The sequence below is a fragment of the Megalobrama amblycephala genome, linkage group LG13 (assembly GCF_018812025.1).
Source record: "Megalobrama amblycephala isolate DHTTF-2021 linkage group LG13, ASM1881202v1, whole genome shotgun sequence".
NCBI lineage: Eukaryota > Metazoa > Chordata > Actinopteri > Cypriniformes > Xenocyprididae > Megalobrama > Megalobrama amblycephala.
In genome coordinates this window covers 24,523,404-24,536,837 of record NC_063056.1, presented here as the reverse complement: position 1 = coordinate 24,536,837, position 13,434 = coordinate 24,523,404, and the positions used below count along the sequence as shown (strand labels likewise).

Sequence of the window (13,434 nt, the reverse complement as noted above, 5' to 3'; positions counted from 1 at the left end):
TAGCTGTCAGAGCACTGAGCGTGAAGTCTACTTTCTGCTCTACTCCATCTATTGTTGTAGGGAGCACTCACAAATAGAGTGTGCCCTACTTACAATTGAGTTTTCATGACCTCAGTCAGTACACCAAATAAAAGAAGCACCACATCCAACTAGCATAACTTCACCTCAATTCACTGATAAATGACCCTTCTGTGTGGAACGTACATCCATCAACACATTTCTCAGTTTAAATATGGCAGCCGATTCAGCACATTCCATTGCCACAAAACCTGTTTGAACACTTATAATGTATGAATGTCAACAAAACATCAAATCAAGTGACATTTACTTAATATGGCACAAGCACACATTTCACAAAATATGTTTGTTAGGTTTTAAATGATAAAATGGTAACATTTTACAATATGCTTCAATTCATTAACATTGGTTTATGCATTATGTAACATGAGCTAATAAAAGCTAATAAACTAATAAAAGGATGTAAAACTTAGTTTACAATACGTAATGCTTTAACTAATATTAATGAATAGAACCATATTGTAAGGTGTTATCAATAAAAAAAATACATATATTGTTCAAGTATTTGGACACTTTGTTGGCTTAGAAAAGAAAAGTTTGTTCTGAGAAAAGCTCTAGCATCATTTGTTTGACATTTCATTTTTCTAATTCTGTTCAAACTAAACTTATATATTTTAAGAGTGGCTTAAGTGTCCAAATACTTTCTGGGGCCACTGTATCATCATGCATCATATGCAGGTGAAGGTATGGAGAAGTATGCAAGTATTCTTGAGTACACTTTCGAAGATGGTTACATCAAGAACAAGGAATAAAGAACAGAGAAAGCCACCACCAAATATAAACAAACAAACAAAAAAAAAAAAGAGCACCACTGAGGACAGTCGACGGTGAAAGACGAAGAAGATTTCAAAATTCACATTCGAACACATTAACTGAACTGAAGACACTGATGAGGAGGCGGTTTGAAAGGAGGGAATGATTGAGTGCTCATGGTGGACGAGCAGGTGATTGGTCTCAAGGTAGAAATCAAAAGTGGGGGGATAAAATGGAAACTCATAAATACGCGAAGGGAGGAGCCTGTGAAGACGATGGGGAGGGGCTAGATCTGGAGGCGTGTCCTTACTTCTGCTAGGGGAGTTCCAAAGAGTGGCAGAGGATTTGGAGAGCCTCTTGTTTATGACTGAGTCCACATGTTTGGGCAGGTTGACCGCTGATATTGAGCATCTGCCTGCAAAATCCACAGAACACCGCATATATACACAATGCTGAGGGGACCAAGACGACACGACAGCCGGCAGTGAAATCCCTCAAACAAACAAAACAAGCACTGATATATAGGGCAAGTATACTGTATATATATATATATATATATATATATATATATATATATATATATATATATATATATATATAGTCAAAATATATCTTAAAACTCTTATTTGAACAGCAAAAGATGGTTATTTTTGCCCTGGATAACCATTGGCATGTTTGCTGTGTCTGAATATTAACTCAGCTGCTATTTTTATGAGTTGCGCTACTCAAAGTTCATTATTACAGAGTCTACAGGCTTTGTAATGGGGTCACTGCCTCCACTTCTCCTCCTGAGACATCATCAGGGACTGCAATGAATGTGCACAACTTTTGGGAGAGGAAAAACTAAATTAAGCCGGTTAGAAAATAAGATCCTTGGAGAAACAGCATTGGTTAGCCTATAAATTGAGGTCTTGTGTCCTGGGGGAGGTGCTACCAAGCTGCACTGAAGTTCATTACCAGCATTCTCAGCACATCATTCTCACCTCCTGTTATATACAGACCCATAAAATACACAAAGGCTAGTAACTGAAGATGTTTTTTCTGCACCTTTTGAGTTTTTGTACATTTTCAGCCGGATAAAATGGCATTTTTGGTTTCCGGCCAAAAGGAAAAACAGGCTGAAAATCTGAACAGAAATTGTTGCTTTAAAATATGTTAACAGCAACACTGAAATTGAAAAAAACAAAAACAAAACAGCATTCATGCGAAATTATCTTGGTTTAACATGTATAATGTTACAAAATATTTCTATTTCAACTTTCTATTCATCAAAAATCATCTCACTAATTCCACAAGCATTTTTTATTAAGCAGCAAAACAGTTGTTTTAAATCATAACACTATTTTTAGTATCACCAAAGTCCCTTTAAGACAAGTAATTTCACTCGGCGGCCATCTTTGAAACGCCTCTCGGGCATCCTGGGCATCATGCAATCTCTTTGTACGGGGAAACATCAAATTCTCCAAAACTGTTCACCAACCTTACGATTAAATTTCATATTTGAAATCAACAATGAAATCTAACAACAACTGGCTCATAAATTTAGTTTCTAAACGCTCGAATCATGACCAAAAAACTGTATTTTTCAGGCTGGATCAAGCTAATGCGCATGCGCAGACCTAAATGCTCGTCTCTTCGGAGGCGCGCGTCTGACTGTTTCTATAGAAACCGGTGATTCTAACGGCCGCTGAAGTGACGCGATGACTTTACCAGTCGGCGTTTGGCTCTTATTTAGAAGGCGGGACTTATTCCGCCATATTGCGCGTTACACTTTCTCCCATTCAAAACGATACGAGTGACACCTCTTGTGTTATTCTATAGTCTTTGGTATCACTGAATGGTAGTTGTGGCGACCAGGGCGGGCGAGAGCCGTGAGGGAACGGCGCGAGGCCGGTGACGCAAGTGATAACGAGCATCACCTGGGAGACGCACTGGCCTTGAGTCTCTCACGGAGGAGCTCCGGGAGCATAAAAGGAGGAGCGACGACCGTAAAGGACGAGAGAGGACCAGGCCTGGACTTTATTTTATGTTTTATTATGTTTGTGTGGCCGGCAGACGTCCGCGAGGGTCTGCCGGCATTACTTTCGTTTTGTTCTTTGTTTATTTTGAATTAAACTTTTGTTGAATGTTCGCCGGTTCCCGCCTCCTTCTTCCCGTTTACGAACTGTGTTACAGTAGTATATATACATTGACGGTAACAAGGTTGCGATGAATATAGTTGGAACGCGCACATTCTGTGTGTGTAGAGACTCTTATGAAGCACAAACCTCACTGAAACTTAAGCGATGGAAGAAATGGAAAAACATCTGCAGAAATTAGTTAGTATTTGCATTTCCTAGCAGCACATTAAGTCTCTATGATCCCGGAAGTGAAGCGACTGATCTCAATTAATATCGCATTAGTAGTGTTTAGTTGGGCTTAAGCAGAAGGTTGTGAGGCTCTTTTATGCAACACATAAGAAACCATCTCACATGTGAAAAGTCAAAGCAGCTAGAGCACCTGCTAGTTTTCCTCTAGAAATGGAAAATATACATTTTCCTATCTCACATCTAATGAAGCCAATGACATTCCAGTTTATTCCTTTCTTAACACACATGATGAATGCTGTTAATGTGAAAAAAGAACCAGGAAGCTATACCTACAGGTACAGTTTGTGTGTTTATGTATGTGTCTTTTCTGAAACTCACTCTGGCTTTGGCTGGAGTTGCCGCTCAATCCTCCGGCCCAGGACCATCTCTGCTGCCGAATCTCGGCCCACGTTTTCTTACCAGACCTCTGGATGGCGGCCTCATACCGCTCCTGAAAACCCCCCAAATCAATACCAATATGAGTATCACTTAAAAACCTAACAAAAGTGCAGCAAACACTTTAGATTGTTCATTTATATATAATGGGCACTGGGAGGAACAGAGGAAACCGTATTGATCTTTCAAAGGGGAAATTTTAGAGCCCTTGTACAATGTGCTCTACTCTCACTAATAAATAACTCATCTTACATTACTCAAAGAAAACAATGCATGCCGAGTTGGCAGAAACCTCACCATCTCTGTCATGTGGGTTTGTACTGACCACCACTACTATGTTTCACCTTGTTCTTCTCAAGTTTCTGTCTCTGTCTCTCCTCCAGCTCTACGCGGCGTCTCTCTGCCTTCAGCCGCTGCTCCTCCAGCTTCCTCCTCCGCTCCTCCAGCTGCTGTTCCCGCACCTGCCGTGCCCGCTCCTCCTTCTCCAGCCATTGAGACTTTTTAGCAGCTATGTGAGAGAGAGGAAGAGCCTGTGAGTTACCAAAACCAGCCCAGCATCTTGACCTTCAATCACCTCTTCCTCCAAGAACAGAATTCAAACCCCCATCACTCACAAATTTCGACACATTCCCAAATCCCAGTGCATGTTCATTCATTAGACATTTGATCAAATGTACAGTATTTGGCTATCAATGACAGTGCATAACTCTATGGTCTATTTTACCATATTAAATTTCACTGATTGTCTGAGTTTGGAATGACATAAAGGTGAGAAAATGAAAGAATTTTTATTTTTGGGTGAAAAAGTTTACCCAAAAATGAAAAGGTGCTGGTCAAAAGAACAGCAGCTTTTAAAATAGATTTTTTGAAACAATGTAAAAGTCTAAAATTGTCACTTTTAATCAATTTAATGTGTCCTTGCTCAATAAAAAAATATTAATTTCATTTTTAAAAAAATCTTACTGACGCAACTTTTGAATGGTAGTGTATTTAAATATCTTACAACTTCATATTTTGTAAAGCTGTTCCCACTGATCTGGTTTAAACCTCTCTTAAGATGCCATAAGTCTTTATAACATCAAGTCTAACTAGTAAATCTTTACAATAAACACCTTCATAACTTCTTTTTAAGCACATGTAGAAAATAATTTATGAAAAGCTTTCAAAGTAAGTTTATTTGATTTTGAGCTTTTTGTCTCTATAAACAGCATATTTCATGCCCTAGCCATGCAATACTTTTATAGAGATAAATCAAAATCTGAATGTTTTGGGAAATAAAGCCAAAGTATCCTATTGGGATTTAAATTAAAGAGGGTGGTTTGTGGCTTTAAAGCTTTTATGATTTATAAAATGCAACACCTTGTTCTTAATTATTGTGTTATGACTTTATAAAATGACAAAGACAATGAAATCACTTCAACCAAACACAAGTGACGATGACAGGTTCATTAATATGCTACAAGCTCCATTCTGCAGCTCATGTAAGAAACCATCCTTATGAAAAAAGATGAGAAAACATCATTTCATGTTATTAATGTTAGCAAAATCTATACTGCCAGGCTTAAATGTGTCAAATCAGAGTAAATACTTACTGCACAAGGCTTTTAGACCATAAAAAAATGCTGATTAAATAATTTACATTAAGTGGAATATCTACTGTCACTGCTAAAAAAGAGTGAAAGCAAGGCTTGACATGAAAAGACTCCACTGGGAGCCTTCATCTCCTCTGCGGCTGGAGGTTTTGAGCCTTTTTCTCTGAGCTCCACAGTTGTAAAATAGTGATGCTCTGAGAGCACCTGGGTGATGCTCTTCATCAAACTTTCATAATCCTGCTGCTAGATAGATGAGGTGGAAGATGACCCACAGTCTGAGAGAACGTGGGCACTACATGTCCTACTATCAACATTTGACTCACTCAGTGCAGTCCAAATATTACACACTAATGTGAAAGTCCATGGTGATAGCAGAAGAGATGGATTGATGAGTTTGATTGACTACTGCCTTAATAGTTAGGTTTAAATGACACACTTTGCACTCTTGTGGCTGGAATGCAGCAGGATGTGTTTATGATGATTACATTCACATGATTTATTGACAGTTCAGTCACAGCAGATGCAAAGACAGCAGCAGATGTTATTTCGGAGTCTGAATGGATCCTGCAGTTTGTAATTATGGGAAACTTGTAAAACGTGCAATGAAAACAAGTTTTCGGAAAAACATAAACAGAGGTGAGGTTTAGCGGTCAAAAGTTTAAATTTGGTGCAACAATGACCTATAACTGACCCCAGTGCTAAACAACAAGAATGCTGTGTACATGCTAGTTATTGTCATACGTAAACAACAATATGACCTAAATTTCTTTACAAATACACTGAAAAATTGTGTCATGTTTATTTAGCATACATGTAAAGGGTATGAACCCAAATAAACAAAATAATATCATTTATGCATTTGAGATAACCTAAAAATCAAAGTGTAAATTAGCTCATTGTCACATTTCTTTCCTTTTATCAAGATACCGACAAGCTCTGTCATGTAAGAAATTCACAGTTGGTCAATTGTAAAAGCAAAGTGTTAGGGTAAAATTAGAAAGACAGCTGACCCTGCTGGAAAAAAGGTCATACTCCAAATCAAACATACGGTGCAGCCAGTGTGATTCAATTCAAAGACTAATGACTCTAATGAACTGGCTCTTTTAATGAATCATTTAAAAAGATTAACAAACTCACATGATATTCGTTTGAATCAGTCTGATGAATCATTGACTGAATGAACTCACTGAATTCCTTTGAGCACTTACTGAATTGGCTCACTTAGTGAACATTACGTCATTTCTTTTAGCTATGCACTATAATTTTTAATTATAGCGCATAGCTAAAAGTAGCTACTGGCAAAAAAAACACTACATTAAAAATGAAAGAAATTCTAAAATATTGTAAAAGAAACTAAATTAAATCTTTAAAAACTGAAATATGAAAACATAGACATTGTTAACCAGCTCAACCAGGTCCTAATCAGCCGGTAATTCACCTTATCCAACCTTTTCCAACCAATTCGAACCACCTAATAACCATAAATTGCCAGTTTTGACCAGCTATGTAGAAACAGGTACTTATTAGAAGCTGGTTTAAGCAACATTTTCCAGCAGAGGAGTGTGACAAACATTGTTTGGCAGTTTTCACTCAGAATTAAGACACCCGACAACCGGTCTCTAATTATGGTTATGAGTGCGACACGACGGAAATGGAAAGCAGCTCTACAAGAGAAGAAGTAACAGAGAGAAAGGGATGAAGACCCAAAAGCGCATCAGTCACCAACACCACCAGAGACGGGGGAGTGGCTTACCTTGAGTCTGGCTACGCTGTTCTGGGGAGGGAAGGTGAAAAAGAAGACAAAAATGTTCTGTCAATCATGCAAAGCAAAGCAGCACAGCAATCTCAGCAGCCACGACAAGCACAGTGACATGGGGGACAAACAAAACGGAGCATGTGAGATATTTATAATTCTATGAAGAGAAGAAACTCTCACAGTGCTGGTTTAGTAAACACACAGAAGCAGCAACACATTTAGAAGTTATTATAATTATAGTCATACTTTCTAAAACTAGGAAAAAGGTTTATAATACTACTAGTTAGGAGCCTAGAAAACAGTCAGAAGTACTTGGTATAAATAACCAAGCCAGAGGTGATTTAAAGAGTGTTTTCTGACATGTATTTGAGTAAGTTTTTAAATATAAAGGTTTTTTTTTTTAATCTAAATTAGCTATAACATATATATATATATATATATATATATATATATATATATATATATATATATATATATATATATATATATATATATATATATATATATATATATATATATATATATATACACAGTACAGTCCAAAAGTTTGGAACCACTAAGATTTTTAATGTTTTTAAAAGAAGTTTCGTCTGCTCACTAAGGCTACATTTATTTAATTAAAAATACAGTAAAAACAGTAATATTGTGAAATATTATTACAATTTAAAATAACTGTTTTCTATTTGAATATACTTCACAAAGTAATTTATTCCTGTGATGGCAAAGCTGAATTTTCAGCATCATTACTCCAGTCTTCAGTGTCACATGATCCTTCAGAAATCATTCTAATATGCTGATCTGCTGCTCAAGAAACATTTAATGTGTACAGTTGTACAAAATATTTATGTACAATTTTTTTTTTTCAGGATTATTTGATGAATAGAAAGTTCAAAAGAACAGTGTTTATCTGAAATCTAATCTTTTGTAACATTATAAATGTCTTTACTGCCACTTTTGATTGATTTAATGCACCCTTGCTGAATAAAAGTATTCATTTCTTTAATTTCTTTTCAAAAAAAAAAAAAAAAAAAAAATTCTTACTGACCCCAAACTTTTGAACGGTAGTGTATAATGCTACAGAAGCTTTGTATTTCAGATAAATGCTGTTCTTTTGAACTTTCTATTCATCAAGGAATCCTGAAAAAAAAAGTACACAACTGTTTTCAACATTGAAAATAATCATAAATGTTTATTGAGCAGCAAATCAGCATATTAGAATGATTTCTGAAGGATCATGTGACACTGAAGACTGGAGTAACGATGCTGAAAATTCAGCTTTGCATCACAGGAATAAATTACTTTGTCAAATATATTTAAATAGTACACAGTTATTTTAAATTGTAATAATATTTCACAATATGACTGTTTTTTACTGTATTTTTAATTAAATAAATGTAGCCTTGGTGAGCAGACGAAACTTCTTTTAAAAACATTAAAAATCTTAGTGGTTCCAAACTTTTGGACTGTACTGTCATATATATATATATATATATATATATATATATATATATATATATATATATATATATAGTTTTTTTTTTTTTTTTAAATATGTATTTTAGAGGGAAAACAAAGGCATGTAGAATGGAAAACAAGAAAAAATGTGGGAAAAATTATAAATATGCAAAAATGTAAAATGCAAGCACATGCTTGTTAGTCCCAAAAGCATGTGACATGTCAAGTGTCACAGTGACAAATGTCAAACTAATTAAATTAAAGCCATAGAACTTCTGCAAATATGCATTTCTTTACAGTCTTCCTGTGTTGTTGCACAAGCCTCAGGAGTTTGATGCATGACTGATATGAAGTGTGTTTTTTGTGTGAACACATCTAGACCACAGACAGCAGGGGGTGCTGTCTCACCGTCTGCCTTGTATTATCTTACCGAGATATTTGGCCCTCTCCTCCCTCCTCTCCTTCGCCTGTTTTAGTCGCTCATCCAACTTCATTCCATCTGAGAAAAGAGGTAGAATCAAACGGTTATTTTTAGTGAAACATTCTGAAATTGCCACACTGTTGCTTGGAAAAAAAATGTGAGGTTGTCATTCCACCCACTAAAGCTCTCCTGGACAGAGATAGAGAGAGACAGAGACAGTCAGACAGCAGGGTGCCGGGAATGAGAGAGGTTATTGTTTGGTAGAGGCCGTGCTCACATCTGCGGCACTATAAAGCACTGGAAGCTGGCAGCAGCAGAGACTGGCAGCATTCACACGCTCCGGCTGACAGCAGAAATCTCTGAGGACTCACAGTACAGATACAATCAACCCAACGCCACTAATTAACATTCACCTGAAGGGAACCTTTACCTGGGCTAAAAAGACTCTGCCATACTGCCAAATATCTACCTTTGTTAATTTGTTTTTTTTTTGTATTAAAGGGTTAGTTGACCCAAAAATGAAAATTCTGTCATTAAGTACTCACCCTGACCCGCATCTTGTTCCAAACCCGTAAGACCTTTGTTCGTCTTCGGAACAAAATTAAGATATTTTTGAATAAATACGTGGGTATCTGAACCACACATAGGCAGCAACGTCATTGCACCTTTCAGGGCCCAGAAAGGTAGTAAAGGAGACATCGTTAAAATAATCAAGCGACGAGAATACTTTTTTGTACGCAAAAAGAGAATAAATTGTTGAATAAAGTCATTATTTTTGTTTTGTTTTTACGTATAAAAAGTATTTTCGTCGCTTCATAACTTTAAGGTTGAACCACTGTAGTCACATGAACTATTTTAATGATGTCTTTGCCACCTTTCTGGGCATTGAAGGTGCAATGACATCAAAAATATCTTAATTTGTGTTACGAAGATGAACGAAGGTCTTACGGGTTTGGAACGGCATGAGGGTGAGTACTTAATGACAGAAATAACCCTTTAATAAAAAGAAATGCTTCAACTACCAAGCAAGAAAACCCAAGAAAACCACTTTGCAATGCACTAGTAGCCACCCAAAAATCCTAGCATTGTGTTAACAAGGTTTGCATGAACAAGCACCACTCACATTTTCTGGAAATTTCTGTATTTTATAATCATAACGACAGACAGACAGAGAGACAGATGGATAGATGATTTTTGTATATACACGTTCCGATCCCTGTTCACTTGATTTATTACACAACACATTAGGACTTTAGACTACTAAACAGTCACAGTTTCCTATTGTTACGCCTTCCACAGCACTGGTAGTGCAGGTCTGTGGAGAAACTGCTTTATACTAATTACTCATTCAAACTACTTCACTCAGAGTTCATCATTTTAAATTGCACTTCTCCAATTTAAAACCTCTGAATTGGTCCCATGAAGTCTGTGTGTTGACTTCTTATGACCCACAAAGTCTAGTACAACTTTTGTCTGATGACTCAGACTCATTAATAATGATCATAAGACTCCAGCAGTGTTCGTCTTCATGACCTGTGCTCCACTTTGACTCAGTATTTATAGAGCACAGGAAGCTGAAGCGCAGAGTCTAGTGGGCCCTTACGAACGGCCCATATTCCCACTGATGAGTCACCGGGCAGAGACAGAAAAAGCAAAAGACTGACCCAGAAAGGGATTCCAGAGGGTCTGAGGCAGCGGAGTGGTGCATAATCACTGACCTTACCATCTCCTGCAGCGCTAAAAACACAATCTGCATGAACCAAAATGATTTTATCAAAGCTGTATTGACCAATTGACCAATTCAAGACCAAAACGATCCATTTTAAATGACATAAAATCTATATCTAAATCAAAGTGCAAACAACAATTACAAAGGCTTTTCGTTCTCTCAATAAAACCACTGAATGAAAACGACAACATTCTCTGCTTCCTTCGAACGGTGGTGAAGTCTAATGGTTATGGATCCTGGCACTAACAGCATCATACCCTAGGGTAAGAAATAGATATGGATGTAAATATCATGCAAACGATGAAAGGCCAGCTCATTACAAGTGTTCTAGAATGTGTTAGTATTAAAAAGTGCATTATAACATGAAATGAAAATTATATAGAATATTAAAAAAAAAAAAAAAACATCTGACATAGCATAATGAAAGGAAAATATATTTATTTATATATCTTAAATGGTAAAGAAGTTAAATGAAGATACGGTGAAGAAGAAGACAATTTGCTGATTCATCACCTTAATGACTTATTAATACTGAACATTATGATCCCAAGGTGTAGTTATGATTCTAATTTACTAGGGGTGTGAGAAGTCTTCGTAAGCCTTCAAAACTATAAATTTAATATTAATCATAAATGGGAGGGAGCAAAGCATAATACTTCCTATTTTATGTACCATAGGAAATGCTTTATTAAATTGTGTTATTTTGCATGCTGTCAGTGCCAGCTATAATCTACATATTCCCCAATCTTTTACTATGTGAATTTAAGTTGCATTTTCCAGACAACCAGAATAAAGATGAACTGCAACAGTCTAGGTGAGAAAAAAAGATGATATGATTCAGCATAGAGCATATCTTATGAGTCAATGTCTGAACTTCAGCTCTTCCCTACCTTCAGGTCTCCTTATGTTCTTTCACATAATATATGTATTATGAGTGAGGCAGCAGTGGAAGAGGATCAATGGAGGACCATATTCTTTGGAACAGAGTGTTCGGTTTTACAAGATGTTTAGTTCAACCTCTGCTTGACAACAGCAATATTTTTTATGATGAGATCAGCTGAACTGTGCACAACCGGTAGTATGAAAAAGTCTAATAACATAAAACCGTCTGAGGCTGAATGATGACATAAAACTTGAAATTATCAAGAAATTATCAGTCAATCATAAGTAAAGATCTGAGTTAAAATTAAAAGCTAAAATTGACTATCAATTGACTAAATCATTATTACCGCAAAACACTATTAATAACAAATGAAATAAACTGAATAAATGCAACCGGTATTTTACACTTTTAATACTGCATTTTAATACATTTAGATTAGTATGAATTTAATTTAAATTACATTTAACATAAATGTATTAGGTTTATAGAAAAATACACAACAAATAATAATAAATTATAAATTAATCGATTTAAATGATTCAAAAACTAAAACCAGATTAAAACAAACAAATTAAAAAAAACATTTACTTTGATTTACTTTGAAGTCATTCATTTTGATTTGCTTGAGACAAAAGTGTTCCCAGAAGTCCCGGCATGTATAAAATTCACTATTGCCTTAAAATAAATGTTTAGTTAAACTCTGCAGTTTATTAGTTTATGGTTACTTTTGATTACTTTAGCATCGTTAAAGTGATTCCAACACCTCACCACAGTTTTCTTCCCAAACGTTTGCACTTGAATGACTTACAAATGCTGTTAAAATCAGAACGAACGGATCATTAAAAAGAACCATATCAAAACAATGATTCTTTTAGGAATCGGACAACTTAACAGTAAATTACAAATGCATTTACTCTATCAAACACAGTCAAAATGTATAAATAGCTAGTCAAACACAGCTTTTCCCACAAAATGACCCACCAAGCGCTCAACAACCACATCCTCAGTTATATAAAGAGGCAACAATGAAGTAGGCAAAGAAAAGCTGCTTACTTTCTCAAACCCAAACAACTCTCCCATTAACATGTATCTACATGTGCTTGTACAAGTAAAGTCATTATACTATGAACGTGACAGAACCAAGGAGGAGGGTTAAATCCCTCTGGTTGGCAGAGCTCTGTGAAATGTGATGCTCAGTCAGGTTTCATTGCTTCACCTCAGCTGATGACCAGAGGCGATTAGGAACTGCCTGTCGCCAGCCTCCACAAATCAGCATTAGCATCAACATTTACCTCACTAAACGGATCTGATTCTACATTAATGTAATAAAGGCAAAAAAAAAAAAAACTGAAGTCTGAGAGCATTTACAAAGGCCTGACTGTGGAAATTCTTTGTGAGACATTAAACAAATGCCTCTGTTAACTTTCAAGACTTTGGGCAGAGGTAAACCCTCAATGATTGGCTCCTTTCTCAAGAGACTTCCCAGATGCTTCACATGGAAGGAAAACTGCTTTGAATGGAGTTGAGCCAAAGTAAAGTACTTATAAGGTTTATTACCATCAATGCCATGTTGGAAAAATGGACATACCCGATTATGGAGTTCAAGCAAGTCAACAGGTTTTGTGTTAGAACACCTTAAGCATCTCAAGATGGTAACCAACCCAAACCGGCTTGACCAAAATGGCTGATCTGGGCACTATTAGTTGGTAGCGCTGCTGATCAACCTTATAAAATCAACTAAATGACAATGATCAACCTTATAAATCAACCAACTAGAAACCCAATGACCTGGCACTGATAATGCTTTGACTTACATTCTAGTATTTTGGGGTAAAAGGTAATTAAAGGGTTAGTTCCCCCAAAAATGAAAATTATGTCATTTATTACTCACCCTCATGTCCATCTTCGGAACACAAATTACGATATTTTTGAAATATAGAAATCAGATGGCTCATTGAGGCCTCTGTTGCCAGCAATGTCACTGAACCTCTCAAGATCTAGGCCGATTTCAAAACACTGCTTA

The 13,434-nt window shown here is 36.2% G+C and overlaps 1 protein-coding gene across 6 annotated transcripts in view; it reads right to left on the bottom strand.

Moving 5' to 3' along the window:
* map7d1a (MAP7 domain containing 1a) overlaps positions 1-13,434 on the bottom strand; it is a 52,448-nt gene that overhangs the window by 17,821 nt on the left and 21,193 nt on the right. For 3 of the 6 annotated variants that reach the window (XM_048152359.1, XM_048152358.1, XM_048152363.1), the window contains exons 3-7: positions 8,809-8,877; positions 6,921-6,941; positions 3,920-4,083; positions 3,519-3,630; positions 1,142-1,246 (exon numbers count right to left, since the gene is read on the bottom strand). In XM_048152359.1, the coding sequence (XP_048008316.1) occupies positions 1,142-1,246; positions 3,519-3,630; positions 3,920-4,083; positions 6,921-6,941; positions 8,809-8,877 (471 nt within the window). The remainder of the gene's footprint in view (positions 1-1,141; positions 1,247-3,518; positions 3,631-3,919; positions 4,084-6,920; positions 6,942-8,808; positions 8,878-13,434) is intronic. The other 3 variants (XM_048152361.1, XM_048152360.1, XM_048152362.1) reach the window with 3 other exon arrangements.